This window comes from Protopterus annectens, chromosome 5.part0, assembly GCF_019279795.1.
Source record: "Protopterus annectens isolate FY-2018-M chromosome 5.part0, PAN1.0, whole genome shotgun sequence".
Taxonomy (NCBI): domain Eukaryota; kingdom Metazoa; phylum Chordata; order Ceratodontiformes; family Protopteridae; genus Protopterus; species Protopterus annectens.
Window position 1 is genome coordinate 356,458,576 of NC_056735.1, and position 22,145 is coordinate 356,480,720.

At 41.2% G+C, this 22,145-nt stretch overlaps 1 protein-coding gene across 1 annotated transcript in view; it reads right to left on the reverse strand.

Moving 5' to 3' along the window:
- MED14 (mediator complex subunit 14) overlaps positions 1 to 22,145 on the reverse strand; it is a 1,872,212-nt gene that overhangs the window by 191,325 nt on the left and 1,658,742 nt on the right. The window contains exon 22 of the mRNA XM_044071834.1: positions 8,545 to 8,676. Coding sequence (XP_043927769.1) covers positions 8,545 to 8,676 — 132 coding nt within the window. The remainder of the gene's footprint in view (positions 1 to 8,544; positions 8,677 to 22,145) is intronic.

Here is a 22,145-nt window from a genome sequence, read left to right on the forward strand (position 1 = left end):
CACTCAGCATTACTGCAGCACAGGTTAAAGCTGCATTGCCCAAGGCCAAGAATACAGCTTCCATGGGACCAGACAATATCCCTGGATATGTTCGTCATGAACTAAAAAGTGAACTGGCACCACATCTGTGTGCCCTGTTCAATCACAGCCTCACCTCAGGCTTTGTCCCTACTGAATGACGCACTACTAAAGTCATCCCTCTCCACAAAGGGGAACTGAATACAGACCCTGGGAATTATCGCCCCATTAGCCTGATGAGTCTGATATGTAAGGCTATGGAGCATATCATCATGGACCTACTTAACAAGGATATAGGGAATCTCCAAACACTAGATCCCATGCAATCTGATTTTGTGAAAGGTAGATCATGCCTGCTCCACCTGGTTGACTTCTTTGACTCAGTCACCAGAGCTATGGATGAGGGTAAGGCAGTTCTATACAGCCTACCTCGATCTGGCCACGGCCTTTGATATCATTCCCCACTCAGGAATTATTGATAAACTCATCAAACTAGGCATCAACCCCTATATCACTAGGTGGGTTGCAAATTGGCTCACAGACACAACCCACAATGTGAAAGTAGTGGACTCCAACTCAGACTGCCAACCAGGGTCCTTTCCTGTTTGGCATCTACTTCTCAGAAGTCCAGGCCAACTCGGAGGGACTCTGGCTGACCAAGTTCACAGATGACTGCAAACTGGGAGCCATTATTAACTCCCCAAGTGATGTTGACATCCTACAGAAAGGCCTCACAGAGACCAATGACTAGTGTCGAAACCATGGCCTTAAGCATAATGCCAAAAAATGCACCATCCCCTTTGAGAAAAATTCAGTTCCCACCAATTACCGCATCGATGGGAGCCCACTGAACACTGGAGGCATTTATAAGAGATCTGGGGACACAGGTTGACAGCAACCTCTCCTTCGACCACTGTGGTCAGAAAGTCTTCTATGTGGCACATCTCATTACCAAGGGTTTTGCATCCAGGAAGAAAGAGGTCATCATCTCTCTCTCTCTACTCTTCCCTCATTAGGCCAATCATTGAGTATAATGCCCCATTTGGCATGTACCTCACTAGACCCATGCAACCGCTGGAAAGGCCACCAATGTACCTCACGAAGAGGATCCTAGGCCTTAAACATATGTCCCTACATGGACAGACTCAAAAAAACTGCAGCTATTCTCTGTCTCATATCGTCTACTAAGAGACGAGCAATGCTTGACTTACAAAGCCATGTCTGACCCAGCTCTGTTAGAAATGCCACATCTAAAAAAAATCCCAATCCATTCGCACCACACACTCCAAAGACCTCAAACTCTATCACAATCAGAACATGCTGGAGGGGGAGGTTCATAACCCAGAGACTGCCCATGCTCTGGAAAAGACTTCCCATACATGTCAAGCAGAGCACCTCAATGGCCCCTTCAAGAGAAATCTTGATGAGTGGAAGGGAAATAGAAAGTTCACCCCGGGGATCACTCCAGTGGCTCTACTTGATAGAAGCACTGGGAACTAATGTCGGACGGCACGACGCCAGGGTACTTCTATGGGCTAGGCTTGTAAAGACTCGAGGGCCATTAGCCTAGTACATACCTATGAACCAACATTTAGAGTGGTGGGACCTGTCCATTACTTTAGAGCCTAGAGATAAGGGTCTGCCATTAAGATAAAACTGAAGGCTTGATTACTTGCAGCCACTGGTGACGTAGGTTCCAATGAAGCATCCACATCTTACGGGATGTGAAAGTAGCTATGAAGATCATGGCTGCCATAAACTCCAAGAGGACAATCCAGGTCAGATCCCTCCTACTGTGTTCTTACCCAGATTGCCAATATCACTATCGGGCTCATGGAATGACCAATAATGAAAGTGTGCAACTCTTCCCCATTGATAATAATTCTTTCCAGTTTATGTAGACTACCAGATTTGAACGGTGGAAGTGCCCAAGCCAAGAATACTGTTAGGGAGTCTGTCAGCAGGGTCTAAGAAGCTAGTTGACCAGCTGAGGTAAGGAATGCAAAAGGTTCTTTCTCCTGCAATCTATGCCACAAAAGCCAGCACTCTGGTAAACAGTTTGGGAACAAAAAAAGACCAACCAAAGGCACGCTGTACTGAAATGGAAGCCAACCTGCAGCAAACTAAAGGCAATGAAAAGTTATACAATTACCATAAAAACAGATCTAAAAGATCTTAAAATCCTTAGGACTTGGCCACAGGCTCAAGTCAGCTTGGTACATAAAATCTTTCCCAGTCTCCACCTTACCAATTATGCACCACACTACCATATTACAATAGTGCTGCTCAACAGCAAAGTACAAGAAAGAAACAGAAGAAAGAAAATATACAACTATAAGCCTTTATGAGCCCCTTTTATGTTTTGCCTCATACAAGGGGAGCAAGCAGATTGAACAGTTTGTACTTCAATCATCTACAGCCATCATTATGGTAGTAAGCACACAACACCAGTGTCTTGGATAATCCAGACCATTTTCTTTAAAACCATAGGATGCATTCAGCAGCTTATATCTCAGTGTAGTCCCAGAAAAGAGTTTCACATGACAGAAGTCCCAAAACAGAACTTAGACATTTAGATTTTACCCAGCTTATAGTGTCTTGCAAAGGCATGCAAAAGACTACTGACTGTTTTCTAAATAGAATAGCCAGGTAAGCTCGTCCCTTCAGATAAGACCCTGCCTTAGCCCTGGTTTTGTCATTTATTTTTTTTACCTGTGTAAGGGCATTTATACCGTTAAGTTTTACATCCACACTGATTCTTTTCAGACTGTTGGCTTGTCTGCCAGAGTGGCAGGCTCTATGGAAAAGTCACCATGTTTCATGTTGTACATTTGATTCTTAGGTCTCCTTAGTGTGGAGGGCTCTGAGGCCAAAAAGGAAGCAGATTGTGATCCATACCCATAATACTGACCTCTGACTGCTTTTGGATCTACTGTGCTTGGGACAGAAAGACTAGGAGCCAAAGGGACAGAGTAAAGACTGCTTGGAGCCACGCCAATAACAACTGTCAGGAAATGGCTATACTCAAAAGTATGCTCACCGAAGTAGTGGTCAACAGTGAATACTCCACTGGCTCTGAGGACATCAAAGCTGCTGGGTCAAAGTCAATACCAAAGCCTAAATAATAAACACAGCAACAATTGATCAGTACCCTCAACAACAAGAGGTCCCTCAAAGCAGCCATCAGCACACATCTTGGCGCACATTACAGCCAGTATTCCCACGTACACTGATTGTTTTCTGTTTTTTTTTAATCTCTATTCCCCTTCCAGGTATGAAAAACAACTTGGAAGCTTTCAGTAAACATTAACTTTTAGCCGTAACAAGTACACTGGCTATATTTGAATAAATAAATAAAACTAAATTGTGCAGTGTTCTATTAAATGCATTAAAGTATACTACTTCAGGGGAAGCTAGCACTTCTTATTCACTCCTCACAGTTTTCAACTGTTATTTTCAGCTGAACTGCTTGCCAATGTACCTTTAAAAGTTATATTTCTCTCAGCAGAGAGTGCTCAGAACTCTCAAGACTAACTGCTTGCACCTGCAGTCAGCGCCTCTCCAAGTAAAATCAGTCAGCAATGAGGAAAAAAAGGCAGCTAACAACTTTGCAGTTGCAGATGCATGAAAGAATATTTATAAATTTCACTCAGAATACAATGAACAGATTTCCTCTGGCCAAATACCTGCACTTAAGACTTCTAGTCTCCCACTGCAAGCATTTGCCCATGGAAAAAAAAAAAAAACAAGCTAATAACTTTACAGATGAAAGAAAGCAATAATTTCCCACGTTTTTCATCATCTTGCCTGATTTGTTCATGTTTATATGCTTAAAAACATTATACACCGCTTTAATAAGGGACATTATTCTAAATTCCATCCTTCACTTCAGCAGCCTGAAATCACATAATATTAACTTTAATTTAGAAACAGCCTTTCTTATCTTCTTACAGTATATAGTCTGCACATCTTACAACTAAAAGTAGTACTTAACTTGCTTTAACAGCAGCCACTGATAAGACTCCCCCACCTAACATTTATAATGCCTGACTGCATACTGCACATCAACTTTACAATATAACATGCAAGCTTCAACATGAACATTTTATACAAATTTTAAAAAGAACAAAAATTATTTTACTTACAGTTACTTCTTCATTCGCTTCATTGTCCATCTAAGCCTTAATGACAAAGTGGGGTATATGCTTTACAGTTCAACCACAAGTTCAACAAAGTCAACAATATTCCTGTCTCAACCAGTTTTTCTTGCAAACCACATTTCATGTCTAATTCTTGTATCCAGTGAGACTGATGCAGTATAGTCACCCATTTACCCACTAATGTCACTGTTGTGGATTTTTTTTCCTGATCATATTCATCTCCCAATATCAGATTATGGTTCAAATCCCAAGGTACTCTTCATAGGTTCATAGGTTCATACTAGGCTATCTGCCAGAGGGCATTTATAAGCCTAGCCCATAGTTTTGTGGCTTACGCCACCCCTTTAGTTTGGAGAAACTATGCCCATTATTTTGCTGTGCCTCTGTCGAGCAGTGACACTGAGGTAACCCCTGGGGTGTATCTGCGATCTCCCATCCATTGGTCAAGATTCCTCTTGAACAAGGCCAGCGAGGTGCTCTGCCTCACAAACTGGGATTTTGTTCCACAGCATAGGGAGTCTTTGGGTGATGAATCTATCCCTCCAGCACATCCTATTAATAACCGTGTCGAGGTTTAAGTCTCCCGCCCTTGTGGCTCTGAGGGATCTAGATTTTTTGAGATGAAGCATGTTCATCAAATCTGGGTTTGACATGGCCTTGTATGTCAGGCATAGGTCACCTCTGAGCAAGCGGTAAGCAACTGAATATAACTGGAGTTCTTTCAGTCGGGCAGCATAAGACAGATTTTTGAGACCCTTTATCCTTTTGGTGAGGAACTTTTGTGGCCTCTCCAGCTGCTGCAAGTGTCGGGTCAGATACATTCCGAATGGGGCATTGTACTCGATCATTGGTCTGATGAGTGATGAGTATAGGGAGACTATGACTTCCCTTGATCTAGATGTGAATCCCTTCATGATAAGGTGGGCAATGTAGAAGGTCTTCCTAACTACTTTAGCAATATGAGTGTCGAATGAAAGGCTACTGTCAACCTGGGTTCCCAGGTCCCTTAATTTTTCTAGTCAGCTCCTATGCTTTTCCTGTCTCTCAAGCATTTACCTTTGGAAGACTGGAAAAGTGTTCACTGGCAAAGTCTATCTAGGGGCTTTGTTGTCAGAGGAATGAGAAGCAGTATCCCCTTTTGATTGCTGGCTCCTCCTTTCTTGGATAAGCTTTTTTATTTCCTCTTTTAGCCTGTTTTACATCAAAAATTACTTTGATCCTTTAGGAAAAAAATTCTGAAGACATAGATAATGCAACTTGAATTTCAAACCTGCCTCTCAACAATTTCTGATAGCTGGGATAAACTTTACTCACTGTACACTAGGCAGAAGATAAGCATCACTTTCTACAGAGACTCAGTTGTCTCCATTTTTTTAATGTTTCCATTCTGCCACAGTTTTATCAGGATCAACTCTTTCTGCTGGTATGATTGCATATTTACTAAAACAGATTTTGGTTGCTTTCTCATGGTCAGGTTTGGAGCATATGCACACAATGTGCCCTTTCAATTAACAAATCCTCCTATGGAACACCAGTCCAATCGCGTATTTGTACTTTCATAAAATGAATACAGTTTGTTCCTTCCAGTTCTCTGGTACAGCAAAAACCTAATGTTTCCCTAAACATACTGTCTTCTAACTCTACTATTTTTAAACAGCTTTTCATGGGAAGCCTCAATACTCAGCCAGTCTTTTCTTCATTTTATCACCTGATTTTTGCAATTTTATCTGTTCATCTTAATATCGAGTTAAAACTTCTATTTTTTTCCAGCTTTTTGTTATTTGAGTTGATATATTACTTCAGTGAGATTTACCTTTTTAATTACCCTTTCATACATTTGATTTTTTTCTTCTAATTAATGAAAACCATCTCCTGTACCAAAGCTGAAACTTGGAACTGCTTTTTACTGAACAGCTGCAGGATTCTTCACAGCTAGAGTTCTTTTTTCCTCTTTTTTCCTGGCTGTTTTGTTACTTTCACCAAAGTCATTCTTAGCTGGCTTCCAAGCAGTGTAATTACTAGCCAGTGACTGAATATTCTCCAAACTGATAGTTTCAATGGCGCTCTTTTCTCGGTTTCTGTTTTCACACTGACATATCTAAAAATCAACCTACTGATCAGTGTGCAGCCATTGTAGAAATTATGTACAGCAATTTTATGGTTTAAAAGACTAAAGGAACCTAGATCCTGGGAACAATTATGAAGAAATAACATTGAGATAGAATGTGACAAAGCTACAGGTATATTTAATTTAATGGCAAGGGATAAACAACTATTTCTGGGACTTGTAAAGGAATACAAGACAATGCAGATATTACTCGGTAACAGAGCAATTTGATAGAAATGGTGGGATTAATAATGACTGCTAGCTAACCTGCAGTTTCAACTTGGAGTTTGATGAGTACAGTATATAAGACACTCCAGATTAACTATAGGGTCACAGTCTGTTTACTTTAAGGATAGGTGGTAGAAAATAGTTGGAAGGGAAAGGACAATGGGGCTTTAGGGGGATATTTACCAAGCCTCAGTGAGGTTATCAAGTTTAGACATTTTAGAATTTTTGGATGGAAATATCTGCATAACCACTTTTACACTCCAGCTAGGCCTAGAAAGATGGTTCCAGGATATCCTAGTCATTGTTGGATATACGACAGCCATGTGTTGAGTGGATGGCAACCATACCAGTCAAGCTGTCCGGATTTTGAAGAGACTCCCCTAATTTCTTCTCACACTTTTGGTCCAACCCACTTAAAAGTGTAAATTATTTTGAGAAGTTCTAGGTTAGTAGTACCCTCATTTAAAACGTATTCTTGATTTGAGGCCTTTTCTCAAATTATTTTTTTTGTCCCTAACTCTGAAGGTAAAAGTTGAAAGCTAAGCTGGTAACATATTTTGTGTGACTGTTAGGCACTTGACAGCTTTAGAAGACTTGAAGGTGTCAGTGGAAAAAATAACTGGAAGTACACTGTCATTTTCCAGAGCATTGTTACTGCTATGAGACTTAGAATTGTGCGTGAACAGGTCTACTACTGCTAGTGTTTGAAAAGTAATTGCCTGCACTCCCTTAAATATAAACAAGCAGGGCAGAAAATCTAGCTGCACAGCAAACCTGTTTGCCTACACAGTCTGAAGTATGGCAGAAAAGATTTTCATTTTAGGAATAAAGACGCAGTGTAAGCCGGTGTGATTTTTCTCATAAATGCCTGCAATCTTCAAAGTGCTTCCCAGTTCACTTGCTCCCTTGAGAATGTAAGCCTTTACTGTTAACAGACACGTGAAAATAAAAGTTGTTACATTGTTATGGTTTTCATGGGGTGGGGGTTTGAAATGGGTGTCTTCTCAATACTGGTAGGATACTTTCTGTTAGTACTAACTTTAATTCTCTGCACAAAAAAGCTACTAGATCACAACTTTTCATGAGCCTTCTATTTTTCTTTCTCTCTGGCAAACATATCGCCCTAAAGTTGTTCTAATGTTCCCGGGCACTGGTTGAGCAGTTACTGCAAATTCTGAAAATGAACTGCCACAATGCTATGTTATTTTGTCATTTCCTTCTTTGTGTTGACCAAATTATTTTGTAAATATTGGAGTCAAGCTTCATGATTTGTTGCTGTACAATTAATGTGTTGGTCATCAAGAGTAATAGTCTACCCAAAAATAAAACCCTTATAAATTATAACAGCTTAGCCATGTGTTATAATCTCAAGCACTTTACTACATTTAAAATCACAACACTCCAGAAGTACTGACTAGTTAATGAAAGGGATCATGAAATCATTGCTGCCTCCCCATGCATGTGCTTATGCAATCCACTCATCAAAGTCCATTTTACTGAAATTAATACTATCTAAAAACCTGTGCTCTCATATTCACAAACATGCACGTACATATCCACATTCATTAATTCATTTTTGTTCCCATCACATACTTAATCCAATCAAGGTTTAACAGGAACTGAACGTCCTGGCACTTTGAGCACAAGACACTGAAGGTCATCTTTTCATTGGGCTGCCAACCCACCCCAGGACTGCACACGTACTCACACAAACCCATGGACTCCAAAATTAACAACATTTGGAAAAGTATGTAAATAAATTGTTAAGGTCTACGATTTATGGTTTATGCAACCTATTAGTGAAGCATGCCTTTGGGATATGGGTGGAAATTGAACTAGCTGGTGAAAATTCACATGGACACAGGGCAGACATACAATCTCCACAAAAAGTATTTCAAGCAAGAACCTAATTCAAGTGCTGTGGGACAGCTGTGCTAACTGCTGTTCTTCAGTGCTGTCCATGCATACACACCACAGCCATACTATAAGTCAATAGCATTTTTTCACGAAGCATAAACATTAAGAACTCACCATGTGGACTAACAAAATTGGAGGGCTGTCCCAATGAGATTCCCAAAGAAGAGGGTGAAGGATTAGGACCAAATGAAGCAGGTGAAGGAGCTCTCAATGCACCACTTGGAGAATTTGCAGAATGTATATTTACTGCAAAACAAAACAATTACTTGTATCACCTCTGTTAAATGTACATCTTGTTTTTCATATAACGTCACTTAAACAAAGCTTTAAAAAAAAAAAAAAACGCAGGGATAACTCATCTAGAGAATCCTGGATTCCAGAACTAAATTACTTAAAGTTCAATGTGATTAAAATTTGCAAGAAGAGACGAGACAATTCACCAGAAACTGCTGTGCTAGGAGTCATATACCAACTGTACAAACACCACAATTTTAATGGAAAAGGTAAGCTTGGTATATCTTCAGGCTAAGGTTTTACCACAGAATGGGCAAAATATTCTTCAAAACACTATCTTGCTAAAGATGCAGGCTCTATTTAACAGATCAAGGTCTATGCATAGCATGGACATACAATTTGTGCTACTCTCAGAAAAAAAATGCAGCTAAGAAACAGTAGTGCAAACAGGATTTATTTCCAGCCATATAAGACACTAAGCAAAAGTTCAGAAAGATGGCTCAATGAAAGCAAAGTTTCTTAGCACACAATTCAAAGCAGCATTTTGCTTGCATCACAAATTACTGCTAAAATAGAATATGATGGTGTACAGCTGCTACTTACTACTGCCACAAATCCACAGGAAGAAATCAGTGAGGCAATGTTTCATGTGATTAAATATGCAACTATATGACACAGTTGCCAGCACTCAGTCTAAGCAGCAGCTGGCAATGGATATTGTCAAATGTCTGATTTACTTCTGATGTATGCTATCAATGAATTTTACATGAAATATAAACAGCATGCAAGCTTCACAGTGAAATACAATTATGTATCCCTTACAAATGATAGTATTACAGGTTTGATACAGAGATAGCTGTAATGATAGGAAGTTTAGATAAAAAACAGAAGATACAATATGGACACTGAGGTAGCCTAGTCTTTACAAAAGGATACTAGTCATTGCTTGGATCCATAGCTACCTTGACAGCAGGACCTTTCAAGTTAACTCAAACATTGCCTTACAGCTGGTATTTTTGTGAACATGATACCATGCCTTTAAAATTGATGACCACAATGTTCTGCTTGCTAAGATACAAAACTTCAGCATGGGAGAAAATGTCATTGCCTGGTTCCAAAGCTACCTTAGCAGCAAGAACTTTCACATTTACATTAACAACCAACACTCCAGTAACGGAACACTATAAACATGTATCCCCCAAGCTTCTGTACTAGGTCCATTACTATTTGCTTTATTCATTAATGATATTGATGACTTACCTGAACTTAACCTTACCCTCTATACAGATTATTTTTTTTACTCCAGGCAAGTAGATGTCCCACAGTCCTGCAATCTCAGTTCCAGCAATCATTCTCTGATCTTAGTCAATGGTCTGAATAAAATAAACTCCAAGTTACACGTTACAAAAAAAGGTTATGCCTAAAGCCTCTTGACATTCTGTCCTTACTATCACAAGCAATAACTATATTATCCCATTTGTCACAGATTACAAATACAGTGCAATGAAAAAGTATTTGCCCCCTTCCTGACTTCTTATTGCTTTGCATGTTTGTTACACTTAAATGTTTCAGATCATCAAACAAATTTAAATATTAGACAAAGATAACCCAACTAAACACAAAATGCAGTTTTTAAGTGATGATTTTATTTATTAAGGGAAAAAAATAATCCAAACCTACATGGTCCTATGTGAAAAAGTAATTGCCTCCCTTGTTAAATCATGAAGTAACTCTGGTTAATCACATTTTTGGGAAAGCTGAGTTCAATTTCACTAGCCACACCCAGGCCTGATTACTGCCAGTCCTGTTGAATCAAGAGATCACTTAAACAGAACCTGTCAGACAAAGTGAAGTAAGCCCAAAGATCCCAAAAAGGAAGACATCATGCCGCAGTCTAAATAAATTCCGAACAGATGAGAAACAAAGTAATTGACATCTATCAGTCTGGAAAAGGTTACAAAGCCATTTCTAAAGCTTCGGGACTCCATTGAATCACAGTGAGAGGTATCCACAAATGGAGAAAACACGGAACAGTGGTGAACCTTCCCAGGAGTGGCCGGCCTACAAAAATTACCCCAACAGCATAGTGACAACTCATCAAAGAGGTCACAAAAGAACCCAGAACAACATCTAGAGAACTGCAGGCCTCACTCTCCTCACTTAATGTCAGTGTTCATGACTCAACCATAAGAAAGAGACTGGGCAAAAATGGCATGCATGGCAGTGTTCCGAGGTGAAAACCACTGCTGACCAAAAAGAAAATAAAGGCTCGTCTCACTTTTGCCAAAAAAAACATCTTGATGATCCCTAAGACTTTTGGGAAAATATTCTGTGGACTGACGAAACAAAAGTTGAACTTTTTGGGAGGTGTGCGTCCCATTACATCTAGCATAAAAGTAACACAGCATTTCAGAAAAAGAACATCATGCCAACAGTCAAACATGGTGGTGTCAGTGTGATGGCCTGGGGCTGCTTTGCTGTTTCTGGACATGAACAACTTGCTTTGATTGATGGAACCATGAATTATGCTCTCTACCAAAAAATCCTGAAGGAGAATGTCCGATCATCAGTTCGTGACCTCAAGCTGAAGCGGAATTGAGTTCTGCAGTAGGGCAATGATCCAAAACACATCAACAAGTCAACCTCTGAATGGCTTAAAAAAACAAAATGAAGATTTTGGAGTGGCTTAGTCAAAGTCCGGACTTGAATCCAATTGAGATGCTGTGGCATGACCTTAAAAAGGTGGTTCATGTTCGGAAACCCTCTAATATGGCCAAATTAAAACAATTCTGCAAAAAAGAGTGGGCCAAAATTCCTCAACAGCGATGTGAAAGACTGACTGCCAGTTATCGTAAACGCTTGATTGCAGTTGTTGCTGCTAAGGGTAGCACAACCAGTTATTAGGTTGAGGGGGTAATTACTTTTTCACATAGGGCCATGTAGGTTTGGATAGTTTTTTTTCCCCCTTAATAAATAAAATCATCACTTAAACTGCAATTTGTGTTTACTTGGGTTATCTTTGTCTAAAACTTACATTTGTTTGATGATCTGAAACATTTGTGTGCGACAAACATGCAAAAAAATAAGAAATCAGGAAGGGGCAAATACTCTTCCATTGCACTATACGTAGGTCTAACCCTTGACTTTACGTTAAGCTTTACAACCCACACTGATAATATCATAGCAATAAAGTCCTCTGCTGTAGGATATCAGGTCTACCATTTCCTACTGTCCAAAAGCATTGGCCAAGAATGTTCTTATCCCTAATGTAGAATATAACCTTTACTTACTGTCTTTAAACTCTGATTATAACTCTCAAAGACTACAAGTGACTGAGAATGATGTTGTTGTTGTGTCTTTCGGATTTTCCCGGTTAGGGGTCGCCACAGCGGAACTCCGGTCCGCTAATGATTGGCAGTTGATTTTAACATGCCGAGTTGCCAGCCCTGACGCACAACCTTCAACGAAGGTACGCCCATTCACGTATGTCTCCATGCAGAAGACGCTCTAGCTGAGAATCGAACCGGACAGCGTCTTACTGTGAGGCAACAACGCTACTGCAGCACCACCACCACGGATAATTACAAGTGACTGAGAATAAACATGCTAAATTTGCCATATTTTCTGACACCCATATACACCAATGCAGCCTTCTAAATTACTTAAATTGGCTAACCATTACTGAAAGATTCACTTACCTTACTATATAAAATTCTAAATGACGCCCCCACCACTGAAAAAAAAACTCAATTATGCCCATTAGAGAATGGCCCTACTTATAAGCCGCGGTGGTGCAGCAGTTAGCACTATCGCCTCACAGCAAGAGGTTCTCTGGTTCAATTCTCAGCTGGAGCGCCTTCTGTGTGGAGTCTGCATGTCCTCCCCATGGTTGAGTAACATTTAAAAACATGCAGGTAGGTGCATCCGCGAATGGGTGCGCCTTCCTTGAAGGTTGGGTGTTGGGCAGGCACCTCGGCACCGTAAAAAATCTACTGCCAATCATAAGCGGACTGGCATTCCGCTGTGGCGACCCCTAACTGGGAAAAGCCAAAAGACATTACTAGAGAATGGCACTACTTTCCTAAGGAAGTCACTCAAGAAATTAATATATTCAACCATCCCCCATTTAAAACAGTCACTGGTGAAAGAGCCTTCTTAACAGGCCTGGCTCTCTGGAATAAACTACCAACTGAAACAAGACATTAAGACACTCTCACCAAGTTTAAGTCCACTTCTAAACACCTCTTCAAGGAAGTTGCTTGTCAATGTTTTAGGGATAATGGATAAACTCAAGGTTTATAATTCTAACAATGCTTACAGTTTCTCTAATGTTTTCTTCTGCCATTTAACTCTTCTTACTCCTGTGTTCTCTTCTTAGTCTCCAGGCCTGTCACTGTAATCTTTGTTTTTACTGACTTACGTTTAAGTTTTTTGTTTTGTTTGTTCAAGGAAATTCAATTTTAAACCTTTAAGAAACAATTTCATGTAGCCAAACTGTATTGAAACCCATATAAACTGATAAAACATACTGTAAATCTGCTAGTGTATTAGAAAAGTACAAGTACTGCATAACATTCTTCTTTAAAAAAAACTATACAATAAATGCACATTAACTTTCTAAAGTTTTGCAACTATGTAAACTTAATACCCTAAAATATGAAGCAAGTAGCTTAAGTTTACTTGCACAGTTTATTGCCTCTGAGACTGGGTCATGGCTAAAAAGGGTCCCCTGGGAAGTCTACCTACCCAGTTACCAATTAATTAATTAATTAAAGGCACGTTTATCATTACAGAGCATGTTTCAAACAGCTTGCCCATGAGAAAATCTAATAGCCCAAGACAGTACAAAAAGGCAAGGGTTCAACATACTGTAGGAAAAAGTCAGCCTATCTACATATACATATTTACATATATATTTACGGGTCTACTTTAGATAACTGAAATACCACTTATCCAACCTTTAAATCAGAGAGATGAAAGCACCGGAAATCGACAAACGAACTCTTACATCACTGACAAAAAACTACAGATAAGTAACCATTAGTTCACCATGGTGAACTTTTCCCCTTTCCCTACTGTAGTGCAATCTCGGAGTTGGTATATTTAGTGAGGGGGTGTGGGGGTGCAGCCCCCCACATAGGGGGTGGGGTTTCATGTGGTCAAGTTTTCATGTTTTGGCATAGTGCAGCCAAATGGTTACTTACCTGTAGTTTTTTGACGGTGATGTCAGTGTTCGTTTAAGTGGATTTTCGGTGCTTTCGTCTCAGCAATTTAAAAGTCGGGTAAGTGGTACTTCAATTATTTAAAGCAGACCCTTATTGAGATATATATATATATATATATATATATATATATATATATATATATGTGTGTGTGTGTGTCTGTCTGTCTATCCATATAGACAAATAGATAAATACAAATACAGACTCATGATTCGCACCCTAGAGAATATTAGGGTCCAACCTAACACTCTCATACTGGGCTACTTCAACTACCCCTCCATTAACTGGAAAAACTACTCGTGTACCAATACACTTGCCCAACGCTTTCTGGAATTCATTAATTCCAATGCCCGGGACCAACTCGCTCTTACCCCCACTAGAGGGAGCAACATCCATGACCTGGTCATTACTAACATGGGCGACCGTTGCTCTACACCAACAGTCAACTCCTTCCTGGTTAGATCCAATCATAAGCTAATCGCCTTGGAAATCCACATCCCCCCTCCCCCAACAAAGGTAACCACCATGAAAACCTTCTCCAAAGCTAACTTTGGGCTCCTAAAAACAGAAGTGGCCAGCTTCATGGCACCCATGCAAATGGAGAATAGTTGCATGACCACCATATCATACACCAATGCGCTGTACGAACATGTACACAAATGCATGGATCTCGCCATACCCAATAGAACTAAGATGCTCAAAAAAAAAAGGAAGCCAATCTGGTGGCCCCCTGCTATAAACAAACTACAACAGAAGGAGGAAAGTGATGCAGAATAAGGTGAAGTCCCAAGACTGGAAAAACTCCCTTATCAGCCTCAGCAAAAGGTTGAGATCCCTCATCAAATCCTCTAAAGCTAGCTATGAAAATAGAATTGCAGCAGATAGTAAAGACAACCACAAGGCCTTCTGTAGTTATGTAAAGAATTTCCATGGCAATACCCAGATTTGCTCTGAGCTACTGCACAATGCTATCTCCTATACCGAGCCAACAGATATAGCAAATATACTGGAGAACAGATTCAGTGCTAACTTTACCCCCCCCACCCCCCACCCAAAGGACCAATCACAATAACAGTAGATTGCCAGGCACCCAGTATTACTGCTGCACAGGTTAAAACAGCACTATCCAAGGCCAAGAATACAGCTTCTATGGGACATGACGATATCCCTGGCTGTGTTCTACATGAAGTTCAGAGTGAACTGGCACCTCACCTGTGTGCCCTGTTCAATCACAGCCTCACCTCAGCCTTTGTCCCTACTGAATGGTGCACTGCTTACAGTCATCAGTCTCCACAAAGGAGGAGCGACTACAGACCCAGAGAACTATCGCCCCATTAGCCTGATGAGTCTGATATCCAAAGCTATGGAACGCATCATCATGGACCTAATTAACAAGAATATAGGGAATCTCCAAACTCTGGATCCTGTACAGTTTGGTTTTGTGAAGGGCAGATCATGCCTGCTCAACTTGGTTGACATCTTTGAGTCAGTCACCAGAGTAGTGGATGAAGGTAAGGTGGTTCATACAGCCTACCTTGATCTGGCCAAGGCCTTTGATACCATTCCCCACTCACGAATCATAGAAAAACTAAGTTACGCATCAACCCCTATATCATTAGGTGGGTTGCAAACTGGCTCACAGATAGAACCCACAGTGTGAAAGTAGCTGACTCCAAGTCAGACTGCCGACCTGGGTCCTCTCCTGTTTGGTATATACTTCTCTGAAGTCCAGGCCAACACAAAGGAACTCTGGCTGACAATGTTTGCAGATGATTGCAAGCTGGGAGCTATTATTAACTCCCCAAGTGATGCTGACATCCTAAAGAAAGGCCTCAATGAGACCAACGACTGGTGTCAGAACCATGGCCTTAAGCTCAATGCCAAAAAATGTGTCATCATTCCCTTTGGGAAAAACCTGGTTCCCTTGAATTACCACTGATGGTAGTCCACTGAACACAGAAGGCGTTATAAGAAATCTGGGAACACAGGTTGACAGCAACCTCTCTTTTGAGCACCACATTGCCACTGTGGTCAGAAAGTCCTTCTATGTGGCACATATCATTACTAAGGGTTTTGCATCCAGGAAGAAAAAGGTCAGTCTCCCTCTACTCTTCCCTCATTAGGCCAATCATAGAGTACAGCGCCATATTTGGCATGTACCTCACTAGACACCTGCAACAACTGGACAGGTCACAAAAGTACTTCACAAAGAGGATCCTAGGCCTTAAACACTTGTCCTACATGGACAGACTCAAAAACTCTAAGTATTCTCTGTCTCATATCGCCTACTTAGAGGCGATCTCTGCTTGGCTTACAAAGCCATGTCTGACCCAGCTCTGTTAGAAATGCTACATCTAAAGAAATCCCAATCCCTCCGCACCACACGCTCCAGAGACCTCAACCTCATTACCACAATCAATAGAACATGCTGGAGGGACAGGTTCATAACTCAGAGACTGCCCATGCTATGGAACAGACTTCCCACACAAGTCAAGCAGAGCACCCCACTGGCCCTCTTCAAAAGAATTCTTGATGAGTGGATGGGAAATAGGAATTTCACCCCAGGATCACTCCAGTGGCTCTACTCGACAGAGGCACTAGGAACAAAGGTTGGGTGGCATGATGCCAGGATAATCCTATGGGCTAGGCTTGTAAAGGCTCCAGGGTCATTAGCCTAGTAAACACCTATGAACCTAAAGATAAGTACTAGGTTTGCTGTCCTTGCAGACCATTTTATGCCTAACCAGTTTCCCATTTTTTGCGCACATAGTCTGACCTTACCCATCAAATGGTTGATAATTGTACATTACCCCTAATGAGAATAACTGGGATCATGCCTTATATAATTTGAGGGGACCCATTATGGGATAAAGCATTTAGGAGCTGTATCTGTCCATTAGTAGTATGGGGGCAATCCTGAGGTAAATTTTCTGTTTCCCATCCAAAGATCTAAGATGCACTTGAAAATGGACAGGGATGAACTTTGTTTCAATTGGATGGGGAGTCTGTTCCATAGCAGCAGTATCCTCTATATATAAACACAAAATTAAGATCAAAAGAAGGGGCCACCAGTTTACCTGGAAACCTCTTATGCAAAACCCCTTTCAAGAACATTTTGATATTAGACTGCCTTGAAAGAGAAAGATCCATGGGCAGGCATGCTTGAAATGGTTGATAGATTAACCTTTACAGAGGAGTAAGAAAGGCCCATAGGATAATAACTCATAGAAAATACTGTAAAACCAGAGAACAACCAGCCCTGCATGGGTGCTGATTATGCTGTTGGCATCAACTAGAAAACTTTTTCCATTTGCAAATATATATGATTTTCTATTAGTAGGCTTTCTTGTCTCCATTAACACCTGCTGCATATCATCAGAAAATAGGTGCTTAAAAGGAATTAAGACCCTATCATCAAGGCAGTTAATGGAAGATGACTGATGCCAATGTCTTTCAAACATTTCCATTCTTGTGACAGTAGATCCATTCTGTGAGAAAGCTTGTGTTAATTGCCCGTGGACATTTCCAAAAGAAGTGAGTCACCACTTGAAGTACTCCTCACTTTGGAAGATGCTGACATCCGTACAGTCACTGGGACATAGCTCAAATGCATGGAAAGCACCCCAGCCATGCAGGGTTACAATGACTTCCAATCATTCATACCCCAAACTGAGTGTGAAAGAAACAAAGGAGGAGGTGCATACATCTTCATTAAGGATAAGTATACCTCAAGACTGGTCAAACAGTAAGACTCTCTCTCGAACTACTTTATATATCCAATTAACTATAGGCAAAACCCCCCACCACATCAAAGCTAGCTACAGGTCCCCACTATAAACAGGAAAAGCATACCGCATACCTGTACTTAATGCAGTCACTTGCCATACTGTCCAACACCTTACTCATGGGTGATTTTAATTATTCTACCATCGAATGGGAAACATACATGACCACAAACATGCTGGCTCAGAGGTTAATGGACTCTGTCAATGCAAATGCTCTGGAACAGCTAGACATTACACACATGAGGCTCAGATGTCCTAGACATTGTACTCACTCAGATGGGAGAGCATTGCACTCCCCCCGTCATGTGATGTCCTCCCAGGTAAGATTAGATCATAAATCAGTCTCATTTGATGCAATTATAATACCCAGATAACCCATCAAGTTCAAAAACATTTAGGAGTTTTTCAAAGACAAATTACCTCCTACTAATTGATGATATAAGAAGTTTCAAAGCCCCCTCAAACAAAGATAACTAACATAGACTGCTATGTAGAGGTGTACACCAACGCTGTGTATAAACAATTAAGCAACTGTATAGAAAAGGCTTTACTGGATAGGATTAAAAGCAGGTCTTGCCGAAAAAGCGAGCCACCCTGGTGGACCCCTAGTATAAATAGGCTATACAACAAGAGAAATAAACTAATGTCCAAGAACAAGAGAGAACTGGCTCAGCAAAGGAATAAATCCCTCTCCAGCTTAAATAAACAAATTAGAGATCTTGTCAAGTCCTCCAAAACCAATTACAAAGCGAAAATTGCCCCTCTAGCTAAGGATAATCACAAGCCATTCTTTAAGTACTTCCAGAATCTAAAAGTGAATACCCACTTATGGGCTGCACTGGTTGTGGATGGCACTACCAGTATTCAACCGGAGGCAATAGCCAACTTGCTGACAGATTTGTTGCAAACATCACCCCTCCCTGTCCCCTCCAGTCATCCCCAAAGTATACCTGCCACCATTCCTCAGCCTATTATCTCAAGACAGCAGGTCATCTTGGCACTCTCCAAGGCCAAAATCATGGCATCAATGGGACCAGACAACTTCCCAGGTTGCCTTTTAAACAATGTAAAACATGACCTAGCAGACCCACTTGGGTCACTGTTTAACCCACAGCCTGCGAACTGGCTATGTTCCGGCAGAATGGAAGACATGGAACAGTAATCCCTCTGAACAAAGGGGGACCATCAACTGATCCAGGGAATTATAGGTCCATAAGCTTGACTATCCTCATCTGCAAGGTGATGGAAAGAATCATTACGAACCTTATTGACAAGGACATAGGTAATCTCCAAACTCTAGACCCAACCCAATTTGGATTAGTTAAATGTAGATCATGCCTGTTAAACATGGTTGACTTCTTTGAGAAAGTCGCCAAGGCCCTGGACGAGGGAAAGAAGGTGCAGACTGTATCTTGACCTGGCCAAGGCATCTGACACAATCCCCCATATTAAGAAACTCTCCCAATTGGGAATTAATGCCTACATTACCAGATGGGCAGCCAACTGGCTTACTGACAGGACACAAAGTGTCAAAGTGGGTGACTTCACCTCTAGCAAAAGACCAGTCACCCGTGGAGTACCACAGGGTTCTGTGCTGAGCCCCTTTCTATTTGGAATTTTTCTCTCAGAAGTCCAGGCAAACATGGAAGGCCTGTGGATGACCAAGTTCACTGACTATTACAAAACTGGAGCAATCGAGTCCCCCAACAACGTTAACATACTGCAGACAGGGTTAACACAGACAAATGATTGCTGCCAAAGCCACAGACTAATGCTAAATGCAAACAAATGCATTATTATTCCCTTTGGGAATACTGACATCCATGCTAATTACATTATAGACAGCACCCCCCTAAGTGTAGACATTGTGGTGCGCGATCTGGGTACTCAGGTTGACAGCAATCTGAACTTTGACCACCACGTATTCACAGTAGCAAGGAGCTCCTACTATGTGGCACATCTTACAAGTAAAAGCAACACATCTAGATCTAAGGATGCTACAACTCCATTATAGTTAGCTGTCATCAGACCAGTTATCGAATACAAAGCTCACTTTTAAAAGTACCTCACTAGACACCAAGAACAATTGGAGAGACGACACAGGTTTCTCACCAAGAAATTATGGGGAACACAAAACAAGTCTTGTGTGGAAAGACACAGTCCTGCCACTATATTCTGTCTCACAAAGGTTGCTAAGAGGTGATTTGTGCTTGGCTTACAAGACGGTCTCTGACCTGGCCCTGATGGAAATGCTAAAACTGCTGGAGGGGTCACTCGTTCCAGGGATCTTAACCTAGCCTCCAACATGAACAGGTCATGCTAGAGAGATAGATACATTCCCAGAGACTGCCACTTCTCTGGAATAATTTTCCAATTCTCATGAAACAGAGCCCCTGCCTGACCCTCTTCAAATGCATCCTAGATCAATGGATGGGTGGCTGCACATTCCCTCCTAGAATGGTGCCCATGTCCCCCTGGACAGAGTAAGTCTGTATTAACTACACTACACCCTTACCTCTGCAAACTACACTCACCTAAACACTGACAAATGGGGAAACTCTGGATAAATATGGCTACGCTCGTAAGGGCTCTAGTGCCACTAGCCTAGTAACCTCCTATGAATCTATGAAGAGAAAATAGCTTACATGTTACATTATTCGACCCTGCCAGTATGAAGATGTTTTTGCCAAGGGAATCCTAAAACATTGCTAGAAGCACAGCAAGCTCTACAGGAACTAAGGAAATTTGATCAAGAAAGCAAACCCCAAATATTTTTCCTCAGTTAGACTGCAAATGTTGGAAGTGTGATGGGGTAAAAAACAGGTAATTGAAAATATACTTTTTGGAGTGCATTGAGATGGCAGACTTGAAAAATTCCCTGCAGACAACTCAAACAGAAATACTGGGTAACAGAACCAATATGCTATTCTCCAATAAAAGGAAGCCAATCTGGTGGTCCCCTGTCATAAACAAACGCTACAACAGAAGAAAAACTGTTTCAAAAAAAGAGTAAAATCCCATGATTGGAGAAACTCCCTGGTCAGCCTCGGTAAAAAGCTGAGATCCCTCATAAAATCCTCCAAACCTAGTTATGAAAACAAAATTGCCACTGATTCTAAAGACAGCCACAAAGCATTCTATAGCTATGTCAAGAATCTCAATGGCAACACTCAGATTTGCTCTGAGTTACAGCAAAATGGCACTAAATATACAAAACCAACTGATATTGCCGACATCCTGGCAGATAGGTTCAGTGCTAACTTTACCACCCTCTTACCCCCTAAAGGGCCCATCTCTATACTGGAAGAATGCAAAGTTCCTGTAATCATGGCTGCATGGATAAAAAACACACTCTCCAAAGCCAAGAACACAGCATCCATGGGACCTGACAACATCCCAGGCTGCATTCTACACAAACTGCAGAACGAACTGGCACCACACTTAAGTACCATGTTCAATCATAGCCTCACCTCAGACTTTGTGTCCACTGAATGGTGCAGTTATCCCACTCCACAAAGGGGCAGCCACCAAGGACCCAGGGAACTACTGCCCCATTAGCCTGAAGAGCCTGGTCTGCAAGGCTATGGAATGTATCATCATGGAACTTATAAACAATGACATTGGTAATCTCCAAACTCTGGAACCCACCCAGTTCAGGTTTGTAAAAGGCAGATCATGTCTCCTAAACTGGATAGACTTCTTTGAAGCGGTCACCAAAGCCGTAGATGAGGGTAAGGTGATTCACACAGCCTATCTAGATCTCACCAAGGCTTTCGACACCATCCCCCACTCTGGAATTATAAACTCACTAAACTAGGTATAAATCCCCATGTCAAAAGATGGGTTGCCAACTGGCTCACTGACAGAACCCACACTGTGAAAGCAGCAGACTCCAAATCAGACTTCAGACCAGTGACAAGTGGAGTACCACAGGGTTCAGTCCTGGGTCTTCTCCTGTTTGGTATCTACTTCTCAGAAGTGCAGGCTAACACAGAAGGACTTTGGCTAACAAAGTTCGCAGATGACTGCAAACTAGGAGCCATAATCGAAACTCCTAACGATGTGGACATTCTACAAAAGGGCCACACTGAGACAGATGCCTGGTGTCAAAAGCCATGGCCTCAAGCTCAATGCCAAAAAGTGCATTGTCATCCCCTTTGGGCAAAAACTCTGTACCCATGAGCTACCACATAAATGGTAGTCTACTTAACACAGAAAGTGTGATAAGAGACCTTGGGACACAGGTGGACAGTAGTCTCTCCTTTGATAATCACATCGCCACAGTAGTCAGGAAATCCTTTTATGTGGCATACCTCATCACAAAAGGTTTCTCACCTAGGAAAAAAAAGAGGTCATTGTTCGCCTCTACTCATCACTCATTAGACCCATTATGCATTACAACACCCCTTTTATAGTATGTACCTCACAAGACATCTACAACAACTAGAAAGCCCACAGAAATACCTCACAAAGA